Below are 16,306 nucleotides of genomic sequence, written 5' to 3' on the forward strand. Positions count from 1 at the left end.
AATACTAGTAAAGTTTCAATCCATACCCGTCTGCATAATTTCCACGATCTCTAAGCACTTGTCCATATTCTTACGAGCAGCCAAGAATCCTTGTAACATGAGGATCTTGAAGTAGTTGTACATGTCACTGTCCATACCACCCATCACCTCAAGATAAAATCAACACATTTATTCTAGTATCTTTCTTTCCAGGTTTGAAAATAACAATTCATAGATCCAGACATCCTCAAGTAAATGGTGCTAATCAAGGGTGGTGTAGAGGTTGTGCATTCGCTTCTCACCTCTGAGGTACCAGGTTCGATTCCTGGACTTGACATCCCTTGTGAATAGAGTTTGTCAGGTCTCTCCCTTGATTGGAAGGTTATCCTCCGGGTTCTGAAGATTTTCTCCCTCCGCAAACGCTAACAAGCTAAAGGCACGATAACACGGAGCAATTTTATCTGCAACTTGTCTATCAATAGCATTGCGACACGAGTTGCAAGAGTGTCTACATGGTGCAAAAGAGACGCAATCGATGCCAAAAGTAAAAACGAATTCTACTTTTGGCAAAGATTGCCGCAATTTGTCTCGCAAACAACAATTTTTTTTAAATTGCACTGCAGGTTACACGCTGCAATGCTCCATGCAACTTGATTTTCAAAGCTGTTGCAAGACAAGTTGAAAGAAAATTGCTCTGTGTGAGTTACTGTAGCCCTGTCCTGACTAGATCAGCCAAAATGCTTTTTCGGGGATTGGAAAAATTGGGTTTTAACAGAGATTTTCTCAGACATATATAAAAGCAAGTTACCTCTACAAATTCATGTGTCAATTTGAATGGAGAATTTTCAAAGCCAAGTTTTCCTGGTGAACTTGAGAGGATAAAACCAAAGTCGATGTGGATGATATGACCCTCGTTATCCAGTAGGATGTTCCCATTGTGTCTGAATAATGAATTAAAAAACAATGGTGGATATAAAGCTACACGGAAATACAGTACCGAAGAGATGAGGTCACAAAATATTATTTTCGCTGTATCATATCATTTTTTTAACAAAGAATACAAACATTTACCCCCCCCCCCCCCCCCCGCACAAACAAAAAGAAAGAAAGAAAAGAAAACCTTAAACAAAACATACTATTGACCCCAGTTGGTCTAAAATAGAAACATATAATGACTCCACTTCAAGACTGGGGGTCAATATTTATAACTTGTAAATATTATCAAATAGAGGTACTAAATAATATTATAAAATAACTGTTATAAATGTCGTGTTCTGATTGGTTTGGAGCGCGTGCTTTATGAGAGCACATTGCACGCGCGCGCACTTTCAGTTGCGTCATTCCTATCTATTATTGTAATTTGTATTTTATAAAAGAAATAAAAAACTTGCTTGCTGTGCTGTGTGCAGTCATAAAGCACTTGGGGATTGGCAGAACACTCGAGAAGTGTCCAGAAGCACTCCGCTACGCGTCGTGCTTCTCCTAACACTTCTCTCGTGTTCTGCCAATCCCCGCGTGCTTTATGACAGCACACAGCACGCGCGCGCGTTTTCTATTTCTTCAAAGTATGTATGTCAATAGTATGTTTTGTCCTTCAAAACTGACGTTTCATGAAGCCTGCAAAATTTGACCAGTAAAAGATAAAGATAATAATGCCCGCCAATGAAAATATATAACTCATTAATTCATGGCGCAACTGTTATCCAGAGCTTAATAGCAATGGCTTAATTATCATTTGGTGGCCTGGAAATCCAAAATGTACAGACAGAAAGTCACCTCAGTTTGGCAATTCTCTAGATTCTGATTGGCTAAAAAAAATCTCAGATCAGCTGGTCATAACAAATTTCTTCCCTTAAGTTGATGGAAGCTCACACCATGGTAATGGACTATTAAAAGTCAGGTTGTGTAGTATTTACCTGTCTTTAACCTGAAGTATATAACACACCAGGCAATACGCTGCACAGCTCTCTACAAAGTTCCGCTGTGCTGTAAGAAATGCTTCTGAATTGACTTCACCATGTTCCTGGATAGAAACATTACAAAAATTAGTTGCCAACAAACATCACTTCTTTCCCTTGAAGTAAGTTTGGGAGAACCGTAAATGCATTTATCCCATCTTCATCGTTCTAACTCCAGGGCATAGCCACTACTTGGACAGTGTGGTCTGTTTTTTTCTGCTTTTTTATTTACTTGTATGATATTTTTTTAAGAGGGGAAAAATTGTTCTGACTAAAGTTAAAAAGAGGTGTGCTTAAAACTGGACCAATTGTATTGGTGGCTATGGTACTGTAACTGATTAACTTATGTCAAAAGGATCTTGTTTCAAGGAGGCCCAGCAACAGCAATAATTGCAATTGGGGAGGGGGAGGGGGGGAGGGAGGGGCAAGAATAATGCAATGTTGATGCATGACAAGACATTTCATTTCCCAAAAACAGAAAAATTTTCATGGTAACCAAGTTGTAGGACAGGAACTTAATTGGAAAGTGGAACATTTCTATTTTCATTTCAGGAGTAAAATGGTGGTTCCATTGGGATTCACATGGGGAATAACATTACTTGACTATCTCACATTGGAACATGCTCAATAGAGGCTTTGCACCACCAGGTGATGGCAGCCATGACAGGAGGCACAACAAAAGTCTTTTTTTTCCAGGGAAAATAAACTCTTTCTCATGTAAATCAGATTAGACCAGATTCAATTGTTCCTGCCTCTTGTCATGGCTGCCATTACGTGATGGTGCAAAGCCTCTATAAAATATTAAATCATTGAAAAATTGTTGACTTCAAAGACCGACTGATATACAGTTTTTGAGGTTACCTTCATAAAGTAGTTTAATAAAGACATTTGACTGTGTTTCTTGATTTGATGCAGAGATACTGCATTGACGATGGGTTCGATGAGTCCGCTATCATTGGATGTCACAACCACTGCAAATCTAATAAACAAAACAATGGAATGAAATGAAAACCAATCTATTATAATTCAGTTGCATTTTAATATAATCAATTTGCCATGGACAAAAGAAGTGAGTATGATCATTTACATGTATAGTGAAGTTTAAATACATTTAGTACAAACTCCGATTGTCCATCATTCTATTGATGATAGATATCACAGTTAGGTCACACGTTAGTTCAAGAGAATAGGAAAAGTCCCTTCTCTTTCTTTATTTGTATAGGAAATCGCACGATCTCGAGTACAATTTGGAAATTAATAGACACGAGTAATGTTTTGTAAGTTCTTGTAATTGCACGAGCCTCTAGGCGATTAAAGAACTTTCAAAACATTACGAGTGTCTATTAATTCCAAATTGTACGAGAAGATCATGCGATTTTTTGTTTATAGTTCACTCAACAAAATTTCAGTAAAAAATGCGAAGCAATGCCGTTCATCTTTGTCTATTTGGCGGCCGATTTTCAGTACATCATGCAACTGAAATGCATAAAAAACATTAGTTCTTACGGCTTTGAAATTTTATTTATATGTTTTTTAAGTACAAAATGATAGAAAATAATAGTTTTGACATTGTTTTGGCCGTGTTGCCATAGCGACTTAATTCGGTACTCCTACGGAGTACAATTAACGCTATATACCAATCAGAGTCGAGTAATTTTGCTGAGTGTACTATAACAAAACTTAATAAAACATTATGAATATTTTGAATATAAAGTGGCCAAAACAAAAGATAAGATAGAACAAATAAGAAAGTGGAGCAAATTAATCAAAGCACTTGATTCCCTTGATTCCCTTCAAAAAAATTAGAAAGGTATCCATATACCAAGGCATTGTATTTATTTCCTGTAATTTGTTGTTTCTGCAATTTCTTGTAGTTTGTTTTATTCTTCTTTGATTCTTGTTATATTCATTGCATGTTAGTTTTTCTTTTTGTTTATCATTTCTTATAGTTATTTTTCTAGTTCTTTAAAGGATAAGCTCTGTAAATAAAAAAATCATAAACAACTGTGAAAGCGTAATTAATTAATGATGTTGCTTGTGAGTGTAATAAAAAGTTTTTAAAAAAAAGACATTATGATCATTATGAAAATGCTCCTACTCAATAAATCAGGGGAATGCCAAATGAGTTATTGCTCCGACAATTTGAATGCCATTATGTTTATCATTGGATGACATACTTACGGTCGTAACCACAATGGAACTCTTTCTTGTTTCCATATTGCCTGAAAATACAAATAGTTTAATAAAAATGATGATATTTTAATAAAGATAACATTCCCTGATTATGCTTAAAAGCAATAAAATGTGAGTTTGGATTTTTTACCTGTAGCTGTCTTAGAAGTTGGTAAGCTAAAAGTTCCTGTCTCAAATCATCTCCACATTTCACAATCATTGGCAGTAACTGTGCGAATTGTTAAGGAATGCATAAAATCTTTTAACAAATGTCAATGTTATCATAATTAATATAACTGTGATCAGTAAACAAACACAGTATGAAAGGATATTCCAGTTAGGAAGATGACCATAGGGAGAGGTCTCTCTGATTCTACGTTCTTTCTCTTCAAAAGGCTCTTTCAGAACAGATGCTGTAAGGAAAAAATATTCAATGTTATTATACAGTAGGTCATTTTGTACCTGGACACAAGGATGGGACACTTCTATTGCACTTCCCACTTGGTGGGTAGCATGGGTGCTGTAGTGGGTAGCATGGGTGACGTAGTGGGTAGCGGTTGCCATAGGGGGTAACATGGGTGGCGTAGTGGGTAGCATGGGTGCTGTAGTGGGTAGCATGGGTGCTGTAGTGGGTAGCATGGGTGCCGTAGTGGGTAGCATGGGTGCCACAGTGGGTAGCATGGGTGCCGTAGAGGGTAGCATGGGTGCCGTAGAGGTGAGAGTGCTGACAAAACTTGACCTTCTTGTCTAATCGTTAAATAGATGCATGGATGAATAAATAAGAAATACCTGATGGATCCTCTGGGTCTCGTTTAAACTGCCTGGTCGGTGTCTGAATCTGTTCAGACAATCTTCTTCTGATATCAGCTGCGGCTACAAATGTGTCCTGTTAGGTTAAATGAGGATAGGTTAAGGTTCAACTATGTACATTAAAAGACAATGCTGGATAAAGCAATTAAAACTGATACTTGGAAATGAATGTTTGCACAATCTACATCATTTGGATGTTAGTCATCATCATAATCAATGATGCTCTCACTATTATAATTAATCATCAACATCAGCAAAATTATCGTCATCTAGCTTTATCTGTCACAATCACAATCATCACCTCAATGATCTTTTATCATCTGATCATGCACTGTTAGCATTATCAACATTATCATCATCATCATCATTACCATCACCACAATCATTATGAATCATGCATCATGCTTCATCACCATCATCATGATTATCATCATCACCACCGACATCCTTATCACCATCACTACCCCAACATCATAATGCATCATCACCAAAAATATCAATTATACATCTCCAACACCATCACTTTCACCACCACCATCATCATCATCATAACCCTCAACATCATCATCTATTATGATCATTATCATCATCACCACCACCACTATCATCATGCATCATTACCTTCAACATCAACATCAATTATCCATCTCCAACACCATCATTATCCCAACCATCATCCTCATGGCCTTATACCAGTATACTAGCAAATATCCCACCTCTGTTCCATTTGCTTCACTTTTAACTGGTGGTGCAGACTCCTGTGCAGCACTCTGCCCAATGTCTGCTGACCAACACTCATCATCAGAATCTAATGAGTTAATCTGAAACAAGAAAATGTATGATTAAAACGTTAAGTTTGATTTGAGGGTTTTTCTCCAATTTCTCCACAAAACCTTCCTTAAAACCAAACAACTGAATTACATTTGGATCTGTGATTTGACTTTGGTAGGTGAATTTGAATTCGATTGGTGCAAAGCCCTTAACGTTGATCCAGGGTATGGATAAATATTAAGAAAGGATTCTTTTCGTATTCAAGCAGTGAGCGCAAAGACTATTTTCTTGAAGAAAGGCTGTTGTACAAGGCTAAAATCTTGTTATTCAGAAAGTTTAACTTGTTTGGAAGTGGAGATGACTGATGAAAGTGGAATCAAAGTGTTAACCCAAAGCAAAAATTTTATTCAAAAATGAGGTTTAGGCCTTCATTTGCTTATTTCCCATATATTTTTCTATAAAAAAGCCTGACAGCAACTTTCTAACACAAATGCAACAAAACATCTTCGTATGTACAATTGAAAATTCCACTTCAAACAGGCATTTTATCATAGTACAACAGTTTCTAACTGTTTCAAAAAGGTTTTGAGTGTTAACCTAAAACGAAAATTGGGATCAAAACTCATACGAAAGTCTAGTTTTTGGCGCTTTTGCCATCATTGCTCATTATTGAAAAAAAAATTTCCTATTTAGACAAGATGTATAGATAACTATATTTTATAAAATTAATACTTACTGTAAATTTAACAGATTCTGAACGGCAGTATGTTGGTAAGTGCTCCTCTGACCTACAACAAAGAAATATTTATTGTCATTTAAACATATTAATTACAAAAACCACCATCCACTAGTAGTCCTTACCTGGTTTGTCTTAAAGAACTCTCAAATCTCTTGGAAGGAAGAGGTTCATTTTCATTTTCTGTACAAAGTACTTCCACATAGATAAAATATGGTGCCTAAGAACAAGGAAAATTGATAATACATGACTGCATTTTTATTTACCAGTAATAATGAATGTAATAATTCTAATAAAACTAATGTAATAATAGTAATCAGAGGATAAAATGTACTTAAAATATAAGGCCCTGTGATCTGTATTATTAATATCATTAATTGTGATATTAATATATATACTAAAATTTTTTATTGATCTTAAAACTACTTTAGTAAATAATTGACCTTATGTGTGACAATGTTTTCCCAATTCAGCATGAGGAACCTCCAGGGGATTTCATTTTCTTTTGTTTTTACTCTTTGAAAAATTCATGAGTATCCCAAAGGACACGAAAGGAATAACAAAGATATCCCGACGAGTTTCAAAACAATAGTATGGCTGCCTGTTTGTAGCAATATTTAATCCTCTTGATGTGCCTTTGATTTAAACTTTATAACTGTGAATTTGAACATTATTTTCTGTGAATTTAAACTTGTTGATTTGAATCCAAACCGATTTTATTTGTGAATTTAAACTTTTGGATTTGAATTTAAACTTTTGTATATTTAATCTTACTGGGGCGAGCTGCTCGGCCAGAGCACTGCCTCGTTGTCAAGTAGAGTTCCCGCCATCTTGGATTTTTATACCACGTTCATTTCGTATTGCTTTGCTTTCATAATACGGCTGCTTTTCATGATTAAAAAGGAGGAGGATGAAGTAAAGAAGAAAGTTTCCAAACTACTGAACGAAGCTTCAGTCCTACTTTCAAATAACTCTGAAACGTCCACGCAACGTACCGACCCATCTACTCCTAGACCCACTTCGTCAACAATTCAAGAAACTTTGAGACGAGCTAGTAGCATGCTTCGTGAAAGTTCTTCTTCTGGTTTGTGCAGGAGATTAAATCGTCCAGAAAGATTGCGAGCAGCCTCTGGAGGCAACTATGATCGTACTAAGCAAGCTAGAGAAAAGCCTAAGAAAGAGAAAAAGGCGCTAGAGTTCGCTTTGTTACGATGTTTTGATGATGAAGATGACGAGTCTCAACATTTGAAATGGGACTCCATTGTAGCTTCGGGTATGTTGATGCTGGTGGAGGATGATGATGAAAGAGAAATTAGAAGAAAGATCGCGGAGTCTTTAAAAGAAAAATATCCTCTACTTTGGGAAAATAATTTCGATTTTGTAAATTTTGTAAATAATTTCGATTTTGTAAATTTTTTATATTCATAAATTCCTTTTCAATGTCAGAATAAACTTGCTCCAACTCTCTCCATCTCTCCAAATCTTCAAAATCTATATGCGACACATGACGTATTTCATGCAGAAATTCCACTGCCTTTCCGACTAATTCCACATGAGCCAACAAGTCACTCAGAAAAGAATCATTTTTACTTCCACTTTGATTGATCAATGCCTCAGATCGGTCTAATATAGACCTCAAAAAGTGCTCAACATCATGAGCCATAATGAACGTGGTATAAAAATCCAAGATGGCGGGAACTCTACTTGACAACGAGGCAGTGCTCTGGCCGAGCAGCTCGCCCCAGTAAGATTAAATATACAAAAGTTTAAATTCAAATCCAAAAGTTTAAATTCAAATCCAAAAGTTTAAATTCAAATCCAAAAGTTTAAATTCACAAATAAAATCGGTTTGGATTCAAATCAACAAGTTTAAATTCACAGAAAATAATGTTCAAATTCACAGTTATAAAGTTTAAATCAAAGGCACATCAAGAGGATTAAATATTGCTACAAACAGGCAGCCATACAATAGCTCTTCATTTTCCTAGAGGTTTGTCACGCTGAATTGGGAAAAGATCGTCACACCACGAATAAGGTCTATTGCTTGTCTTATTATCATTAGTAATACAATTTTATTTAAAATTTTTTAAACTAATCTTAAAATACTTTAGTTTATTTGAATTCATTGAATGAAGTATGATGTGATCGTATTCAATTACTATGTGAATATTTAACAATTGCCCTACTTCACTATGACATCACATCAAAACAATATTCAACAATCTATGGTTTAAACGCAAAGGATCATGGTCGTCGGAGGGGGTCAAATCAACGCAAACTAACCGAAAATTGTTCTAAATCCCGTATTATTCCACGAAGAGAAGTAGAATAGCCAGCAAACACTCAGAATATTTTTTAGTACATATTAACACATATTATATCTGAAAACCAGGCCATTTTAGATTAAACTGTTTCGCTAGGAGCAAATTTAGTTGAGTTTCTATTGGATTTGGCGATTCTATCCCCGACATAAACAAGCAGTGATGTCATAGTGAATTAGGTCAATTATTCGCCAAAGGCGAAGGGAATATCAGGAAATATTTACCGAGACGCAAGTCTTCGAGCGGCGAGGTAAATATTTTCCGAAATTCACTGAGACTGAGGCCAATAATAATTATTGTTTTAGTATAAATACACAGGTGATTCTTTCAAAAAAAAAAGGAAAAAAAGAAGATAAAAGACATTTTTCCCCGGTAACAGCAACAAAGTGGCTGGCCGCCATTTTGGATTATCGCTGGAGGTGATTATCGTATGATAGTGTGAGTTTCTTGACCAATCAGCGTGCAAACTTTTCAATAATCACCTGTGTATTTATACCAAAATGTATTAAAATTGTGAAGCGTTGTTGTTGAACTCTTGCAATTGAGGCTATATAATCAATAATAATATTATTATTATCTTTCTAATCTTTACCTTGTCTTTGGAGTTAAGTACTACAGCTGCAGTATGTGGTATTCTGACAACATAATGACTTCCAACCCACGTATGAACTGGAAGACTGACTTTTGCAGGTAAATTGAGATTAAGAAGTGAAAGCTCTGCAAATAATCTTGATGCTAAAGTAGACAAGTAAACAAAGGGGTAAAGAAATGAGTGGAGAAGATAATGATAATAATTAATCTTTATTCAGGAAGCCTACTATTTTTAAAATATATATAAATCTAATATATAAATATTTATTATAAATATAAAATATAATTAAAATAATAATAATATAAATATAAACAAAAAATACCCTCCCCCTACACAACCATGCTAGCAGCAGGAAAACACTATTAAAAAGGTCAAAATGATTCAAAAACTCATAATCTAAAAACTATCTATACATTAATTAATTCTCTACCCCATAATAATAATTTAATTAATAATCTTTTTCTAGTAAGAATACATTAATGGAAGGATGGATAGGATGGAATAAAATGAGAATGATGGAAAGAAAGGAGAGAATAAAGAAAGTGTGATAAATCTCAACTGGTCAATAATATAAACATCGTATTTATAAGAACAATTTCCTATGACTATGAAAATGGCACGGCAGGAACACGGCCATAACATGGCAAGGTGTTCGTTAGAGTAATCACACTGGCCAAGAATTTACTCTCCATCCAATCAAATGCCTGAAACGCAGCATGAACACTGTGTGGACACAGTCATGCCAATGTTACGAAACTGCCAGACCAATCACATTGCATGTGAAAAAAAATATTCAAGCAAAAATTATAGAAAGCGACATGTTCGCTGCATATGGTACCAACTTTTTTACAGTCATAGGAAAACTGCACCATGAATTATGCATGATTGTGTAGATTTTCTTTAGTTGTTGTCTCACTTTTTAAGTCTTTAGTTGGTAAGGCCTGAAGTCTCTTGCCAACAGCTATTAATGCTGATATGAATTCCCTCTCTGCTGAGAACCGTGCATTCTGTATAACAGCATACAAATGAGGTAAGTTCTACGTGTTAGTGAAGAACAAAAGAATAGTGACTTTTCTGTCTAAGTCAGTAATGGTCTTAGTCCATCTAAAACCAGGAGAATGTTGTCTCTAGTTATCATTTTGAATCCCATTTCTATACTTATGTATACATAGGTGTCCATCTTCCTTACCTGACAATTACAACTGTTTTGTGCGGCCTTTGCTAGCTCAATGAGGGAGGGTGATGAAGCATTGGCTGATGGTGCAGATGTATGCCTGCGGCAATATCCTTCAAAAGCATGACCATACCTCAAGTCATTGCTATAGCTTCCTTCATACTCGTGTGCCTGCCAATCAAATAATTGACAAATACTTAACAATTAAGTTGGAATAAATTTAAAACAATTAGGAATTATCTGGTTTTCCCCCTTCACAAAACTAATTTTTAATTTGATGCGTGAATAAGTTGTGCTCTGATTTTGATCAGCTAAAAGGTTGTTGCAGGGTATGGATAAAATATGAAGCCTCGAAAAGAAGAATTTCTAAACAAACAGTGTGACATCTCAAACTGTGAAATGTCCTTAAAATTTTAAAATGAGTTGTTTACATTAGAGTAATTCTAGCATGGAAGTACATGCAGGTATCAGCCAATCAAAAGATCAAGATTGGAGGCAAGAAATGTTCCTCCAGATGTTGACCAATCACAAGAGGGAAGAAATCTTTAATGTTCGGAGAATGAGAAAGTATGACTTTGAACTAGTTTGCCACACTGTCTTGCCACAGTACAGAATTGATGATATCCCTTGGTAAGACATACCTCCATTATTCTAGTGGAAGCAACAATTGCTGCTGTAGCATCAGACTTGGACCTGTGATGTGTCTTCTTTGATGGTGTAGAAGTCCCTGTAACAGGAGACACTGGGGATGGTGGGCCTATATTGCTGGGTGGTCCCAAAGGTGATCTATGGGGTAAACCAGATAATTATTAGTAATATACATTACTGTTTAGAGAGATATGGAAAAATTAAACGATGGAGCTACATTACTGGGTGAACCAATCATGACACAGGATATAAGGGAGTGTAATAATGAAACTAAATCAGTGGTCCCAAAGGTGATCTGTGTGGTAATCCGGATAATTGTAACAATACAAAACCAATGACAATGGGAAGATATCCTGAACATATTAACCAAATGATTGTTTGTATGAAATTAATTGATTAAAAATATTTTTGTAAATAATTATATCAAACCTCTAATAAAACAAAAACGGATGAAGACAATGAATATTATGATCTAGTTGTAGAAAATATAAAGAGCAAAAAAGAGAGAATTCTTACTTTGGTTTTGCACTTTCATGTTTAATAATCTGTATTAGTCTCATTCCTCTGGCATGTTCTTTAGTAGGTAGCCAACCATCTGCACAGTGGGCTTCTAATAACCAAGCAGCCTAAAACCAATTGACATTAATGAGTTTCTTTGGAGGATCTTTTGGTTTAATCCTAGACTTGAATGATGAGTTTTGTGCACTGTGACTGGTATAGCGAGCAGTGATCATGACAGGATAATATACACTGCTCTTGTGGTGATTATGAGGTTTACCAAAGTCTGTCCGAGCAGAAGTAATACTAAAATGTTTCTTATCATGAATTCCGTTTTTTTTCTGATATTCAAGTCTAAAATTATGCTAAACAATAATTGACATCGATCAGGCTCAGTGAATATGGAGAATATTAACCTCGCAGCTCAAAGTTTCATGGCTTAGTAAATATTCCTGATATTCAATTCATCTTCAGAAAATAATATTATCATCAATGCTTTTATATTTTTTATACATTTTTGATTGTTGTCTAATTAAGAGATTTTGGGGTCTGAAAATTTGTAAAAATTATGCCCAAGCTAGAGGTATATTTACAGTATTACAAAGAGGTATAATCACTTAGTCAGTTAGTTGGTTACCTGAAGTGAGAATGAGAAACTTCTCTTGCATCTTTCAACCATGTATCGTTGTATGACCTCAGACACCTCATCCATGTGAATATACATATTACTGACAAATACAATCATCCAATCATCAAATTACTGCTATTTTCATATACATGCAAACTCTGTGGTTGTGATAAGCATTGCCTGTTGGAATTTGGTTTTTCACTACCGTCAATCAAAAATATGAAAGGTACCAACTGATTGTTTTTGATTGACAGCAACGAAAAACCAAATTTCAACTTGCAGCTACAGAGTTCAAAAAATTATGAAAATAGAAGTAACTGCTTGAGAATGAATTCATGCCGGTGGAACAAAGGTTTTTAATCTCATGAGAATAAACATGACAGACATGTAATAAATATTCATGCAAAAAAGTTTGAATTGACTTTTCTAAAACTTTACACTGAACATGCATATCTTTTAGGGAAGCATCGTTGGCATAGTGGTGAGAGCGCTCACCCCTCGCCAATGCAATCGGGGTTTGAGTCCCACCAGGCTCAGTGTCCCATGGGAATTGAGTTGTTTGCTGCTTCCCTCCTGTGCTTCAAGGGTTTTCTGGGTTCTCCGGTTTTCCTCCCTCTGCAAAAATCAACTCCTAAATTCCAATTGAAATTACAGTTTATGGAGAGCCACTCTGTTGAAATACCACTGCTAAATCCTATTTATTTATCTTATTCATTCATTCTATTTATTTTATCTTCTAAGTCATATAAGGTATACTTACATAAGTTGAGGGAGATAAAAACTGACATCATCATCCTTTAGTGACTGTAAATGGTAAATAGTAAGAATGTCACTAATGTTATTAAAATATATATAACAGGAAAAGATATCTAATACGCTGCATATTTTTTTAATTTATTGGCCATATTGGCAAAAGAAAATAAGTTAACATTCACATGATAAGCATATGTTTACAGCTGTATTATTTGCTAAGGGTTTGTGACAAATTTAAACACCCCCAGCTGATCTGAAAGAAAATGTCAGCCAATCAGAATCAAAAAAAAAAATTGCGAGACTGAGTTGTCACTATTCCTCTTGTAATATTATGGATTTCCTGGCCACCAAATCAAAAAAATCTTGTAGGTAAAAGAGGTTGATAACAATAAAAAATTGTTTAAGAGTTTTATATCTTTATTGCAATGGTGTACAGATTCTTATTTTTCGCTGGTCAATTCACAGGCTTCATGACACCTCAGTATTACAGTGAAGTAATTTCTATGTCACTATTTTAGACCAACCAGATATGCACAGACCATTAGCTTTTAGGGGTAAAAACAGTCAGAGAGGAATAGAATTCCTCTGCTTTCTAAAAGAGTATCTGAAGCATAAATTTATGTTTAAAAAATATTCTGCATTAATTAAATTGTTGATCGCAAAGACTGTCAGCAAGGTTTCACATTTCTAAACTTAAATTAATGTCTTGGTAAAGATAAATAAAGTGAGAGGCCACAGGACTGTAATATTCTTCAAATGCAATCACAACCATCCAAAGACCAATTTGCAATGAAAACCACCCTCGAGCTCTAAAAAATACGCAATATAAAGCACTTACTGAATTGGAAAATCACAATTGCTTCTACTGATACTTTTGAGTAAAACTGGGTTGACAATGTTGATACAGTGTCATGCTTTGGTCAAACTGAGATTCAATTAAAGCAAGTGACAGCCTTCATGTGGTTAAACGAGATCTATTAGCAGGTTGCAAGGGTTAGAGTTGTTTATAAAAAGGCTGTAAAAAGCTTTAAGAGCATGTAATTGTAAATTTAAATGTACCTCAACTGAGATATGATTCATATAACTAACGAAAACATGTGTTATTGAGTTTGAGCAATATTAATGTTTTGAGACTATGTTTTATAAAAAGGGATATTAAAGAATAACAGTTGCTTGTAATTCCTGTGGTAAATTTTTACATGACTGAGTCTGAGTTTGAGGCTTACAAGTGCTAAACATTAGGGTTTATATTCTTGTGGGAATCCTCAAGTAGAGTATCAGCTGGGTCTAAACATATGGAATTGAAAAAATACAAAAAATAATGAAAGGAACACAACCAAACTCACATTAGGAATAAATTAGTATTTTTTTAAATAAAGTTGATTTTTATGTAATCCAGTATTAATGTTATATATTTACTATACTTACAAAAAGCTTATTTCCAAGATACGTCAATACTCCAGGATCCTTGGATTTGAATAAGTAAGCAATCGCAATAGACATCTCAAATAACTTCGATTCAAATAACCTCAAAAGCCACGAACTCTTTGGAGGAGGAAGAGTTTCTGAAGATACAGCGCTATCACCAACAGGCAGAGATAACTTCTTCCTAGCTTTAACATGCTTTGATTTAACGGATCCATTTTGGTTGACAGCATGACCATTTGGTAAAGCAGTAGGATTGCTTTCGGGGTTATTATTTGACGGCATGGTAGTCTCTTGTCTGGTAGAAGTGATGTCGACTGTCTCGACTGTCTGTGAATTATTTGATACCAAAGTTTCTAATTTATTCGAATCCAAAGATCGAGGAAATCCTTGACATTTTGAAGCTTTTGACATCACAATGACGGCTCCAAATTATAGGAAAGCCATACTGAATTGTCAGATTTTTTATCTAAAAAAATCTCTCAAATCTTGTGGGATACGCACCGAAGTCCAACACACATTACGGTCGCGGGATACCAAATAAAGCCAGGCAAACTTTTTTTTCGCAATCCAGTAGTTAAGTAATAGGATATATGGACTTCAAAATGTCATCAGGATGCAAACAGATAAGCTTACTGTCGAAATGACAGGTAATTTTCCCTTCAAAGTTTGTAATCTTACTTGGATTTCCTAATACGTAAACAAACTGAACCTTTAGTCCTCTACAGGCACATTTCAAATCGTTTTAAAAAGATACTTCCACAAACAATATGGCTGTAGCTTCTCAGAAAATACAGAATACGATTAAATTTAGTAAATTTTCACGGTTTTTAAGCAGAAATTCTTGAAAGCCAGTGAATATTTACGAAGCGTGAAATGAAAACTGGATGTTTTGAGTGTTAGTCCAATGTCAACCACGACGTGTTTGTGACTTGCGTTGAATTTCGAGCCCAAAATATCGTTGAATTGATAACTAAATAATGTACTGAATCCTTTAAGTCTTTTCTTCACTCGAATGGTGTCCTCTGAGCCACTTTTGGAAAGTAATTAGAAACTTTTTTTACTAGTAGAAGACTACAATAATACAACGCTTCAATGAACCATTCACAAGTAGGTTAACGACTATGTCAGACCAGATTCTCTTGAGTTTTGCCTCGTTCTACCCTAAACGATCATCCTTATCTTGAGATATGGCTAGGTCAGTTTATTGGATGAGCTGTTGGTGGTTTAAACGTACTGATTTATAGACCACAACGTCGTAAAATATTGTGCGATTTTGGCCGCCATTTCCTCTAGACCAATGCTGTAATGTTAGTAGCATCTGCCATTAGGCATTCCCACTATGCTTTGCGGGGAGCAACACCCATTATGCTTTGCGCGCGTGATTCAATGAGCTGATTCATTGCTAACACACCCCATTCCTTTAGCATTAAAGCAGGCGTTCTTGTAGGTTTGGGGAAAAACCGGGGTTTTGGGGGGTGCTTTGGAAATTTGGAACGAGCGAGAATTGATTCCATTTTTCTCGCAGGCACGTAGTCGAAACAGGAACCCCAAAACCCCGATTCTTCCTCAAACCCATCAAAAGAACGCCTGCTCTGCAGGCTAAATTTTATGTTGTGTTGGGTATAGCCTTCTGCCACTGAGGTGAAAAACGTCTACCTTTTATTTTTATCTCAAATTCTAGGTAATTCCGCATAACTCCATTTTCTGGTGGGAAATATCTTGACTTCGCGGGAGAACTGAACTAATTACCACAGCCATAGGACCCGACGCGCGAATCAATTGAAATCAGTATCCGATGCTGATTTGACTACAGTCCGCAGTAATGAAAGGAATTTACA

General features: G+C 35.5%; 1 protein-coding gene across 1 annotated transcript in view; it reads right to left on the minus strand.

The window, feature by feature from the left end:
- The window catches only part of LOC116301130 (phosphatidylinositol 4-kinase beta), an 18,014-nt gene extending 2,215 nt beyond the window's left edge, over positions 1–15,799 (minus strand). The window contains exons 1-19 of the mRNA XM_089024607.1: positions 14,469–15,799; positions 13,048–13,091; positions 12,297–12,387; positions 11,678–11,787; positions 11,155–11,299; positions 10,529–10,684; positions 10,256–10,346; positions 9,340–9,482; positions 6,552–6,646; positions 6,427–6,478; positions 5,636–5,740; positions 4,899–4,995; positions 4,441–4,522; positions 4,261–4,339; positions 4,119–4,159; positions 2,799–2,916; positions 1,896–2,002; positions 788–920; positions 27–147 (exon numbers count right to left, since the gene is read on the minus strand). Of these exons, the coding sequence (XP_088880733.1) occupies positions 27–147; positions 788–920; positions 1,896–2,002; positions 2,799–2,916; positions 4,119–4,159; positions 4,261–4,339; positions 4,441–4,522; positions 4,899–4,995; positions 5,636–5,740; positions 6,427–6,478; positions 6,552–6,646; positions 9,340–9,482; positions 10,256–10,346; positions 10,529–10,684; positions 11,155–11,299; positions 11,678–11,787; positions 12,297–12,387; positions 13,048–13,091; positions 14,469–14,879 (2,221 nt within the window). The 5' untranslated portion in view covers positions 14,880–15,799. The remainder of the gene's footprint in view (positions 1–26; positions 148–787; positions 921–1,895; positions 2,003–2,798; positions 2,917–4,118; positions 4,160–4,260; positions 4,340–4,440; positions 4,523–4,898; positions 4,996–5,635; positions 5,741–6,426; positions 6,479–6,551; positions 6,647–9,339; positions 9,483–10,255; positions 10,347–10,528; positions 10,685–11,154; positions 11,300–11,677; positions 11,788–12,296; positions 12,388–13,047; positions 13,092–14,468) is intronic.
- Between the last annotated feature and the right edge of the window lie 507 nt (positions 15,800–16,306).

The sequence above is a fragment of the Actinia tenebrosa genome, unplaced genomic scaffold (genome assembly GCF_029948245.1).
Source record: "Actinia tenebrosa isolate PJP-AT-01 unplaced genomic scaffold, QUT_ActTen_1.0 PGA_scaffold9__36_contigs__length_13948895, whole genome shotgun sequence".
NCBI classification, from domain to species: Eukaryota; Metazoa; Cnidaria; class Anthozoa; order Actiniaria; family Actiniidae; genus Actinia; species Actinia tenebrosa.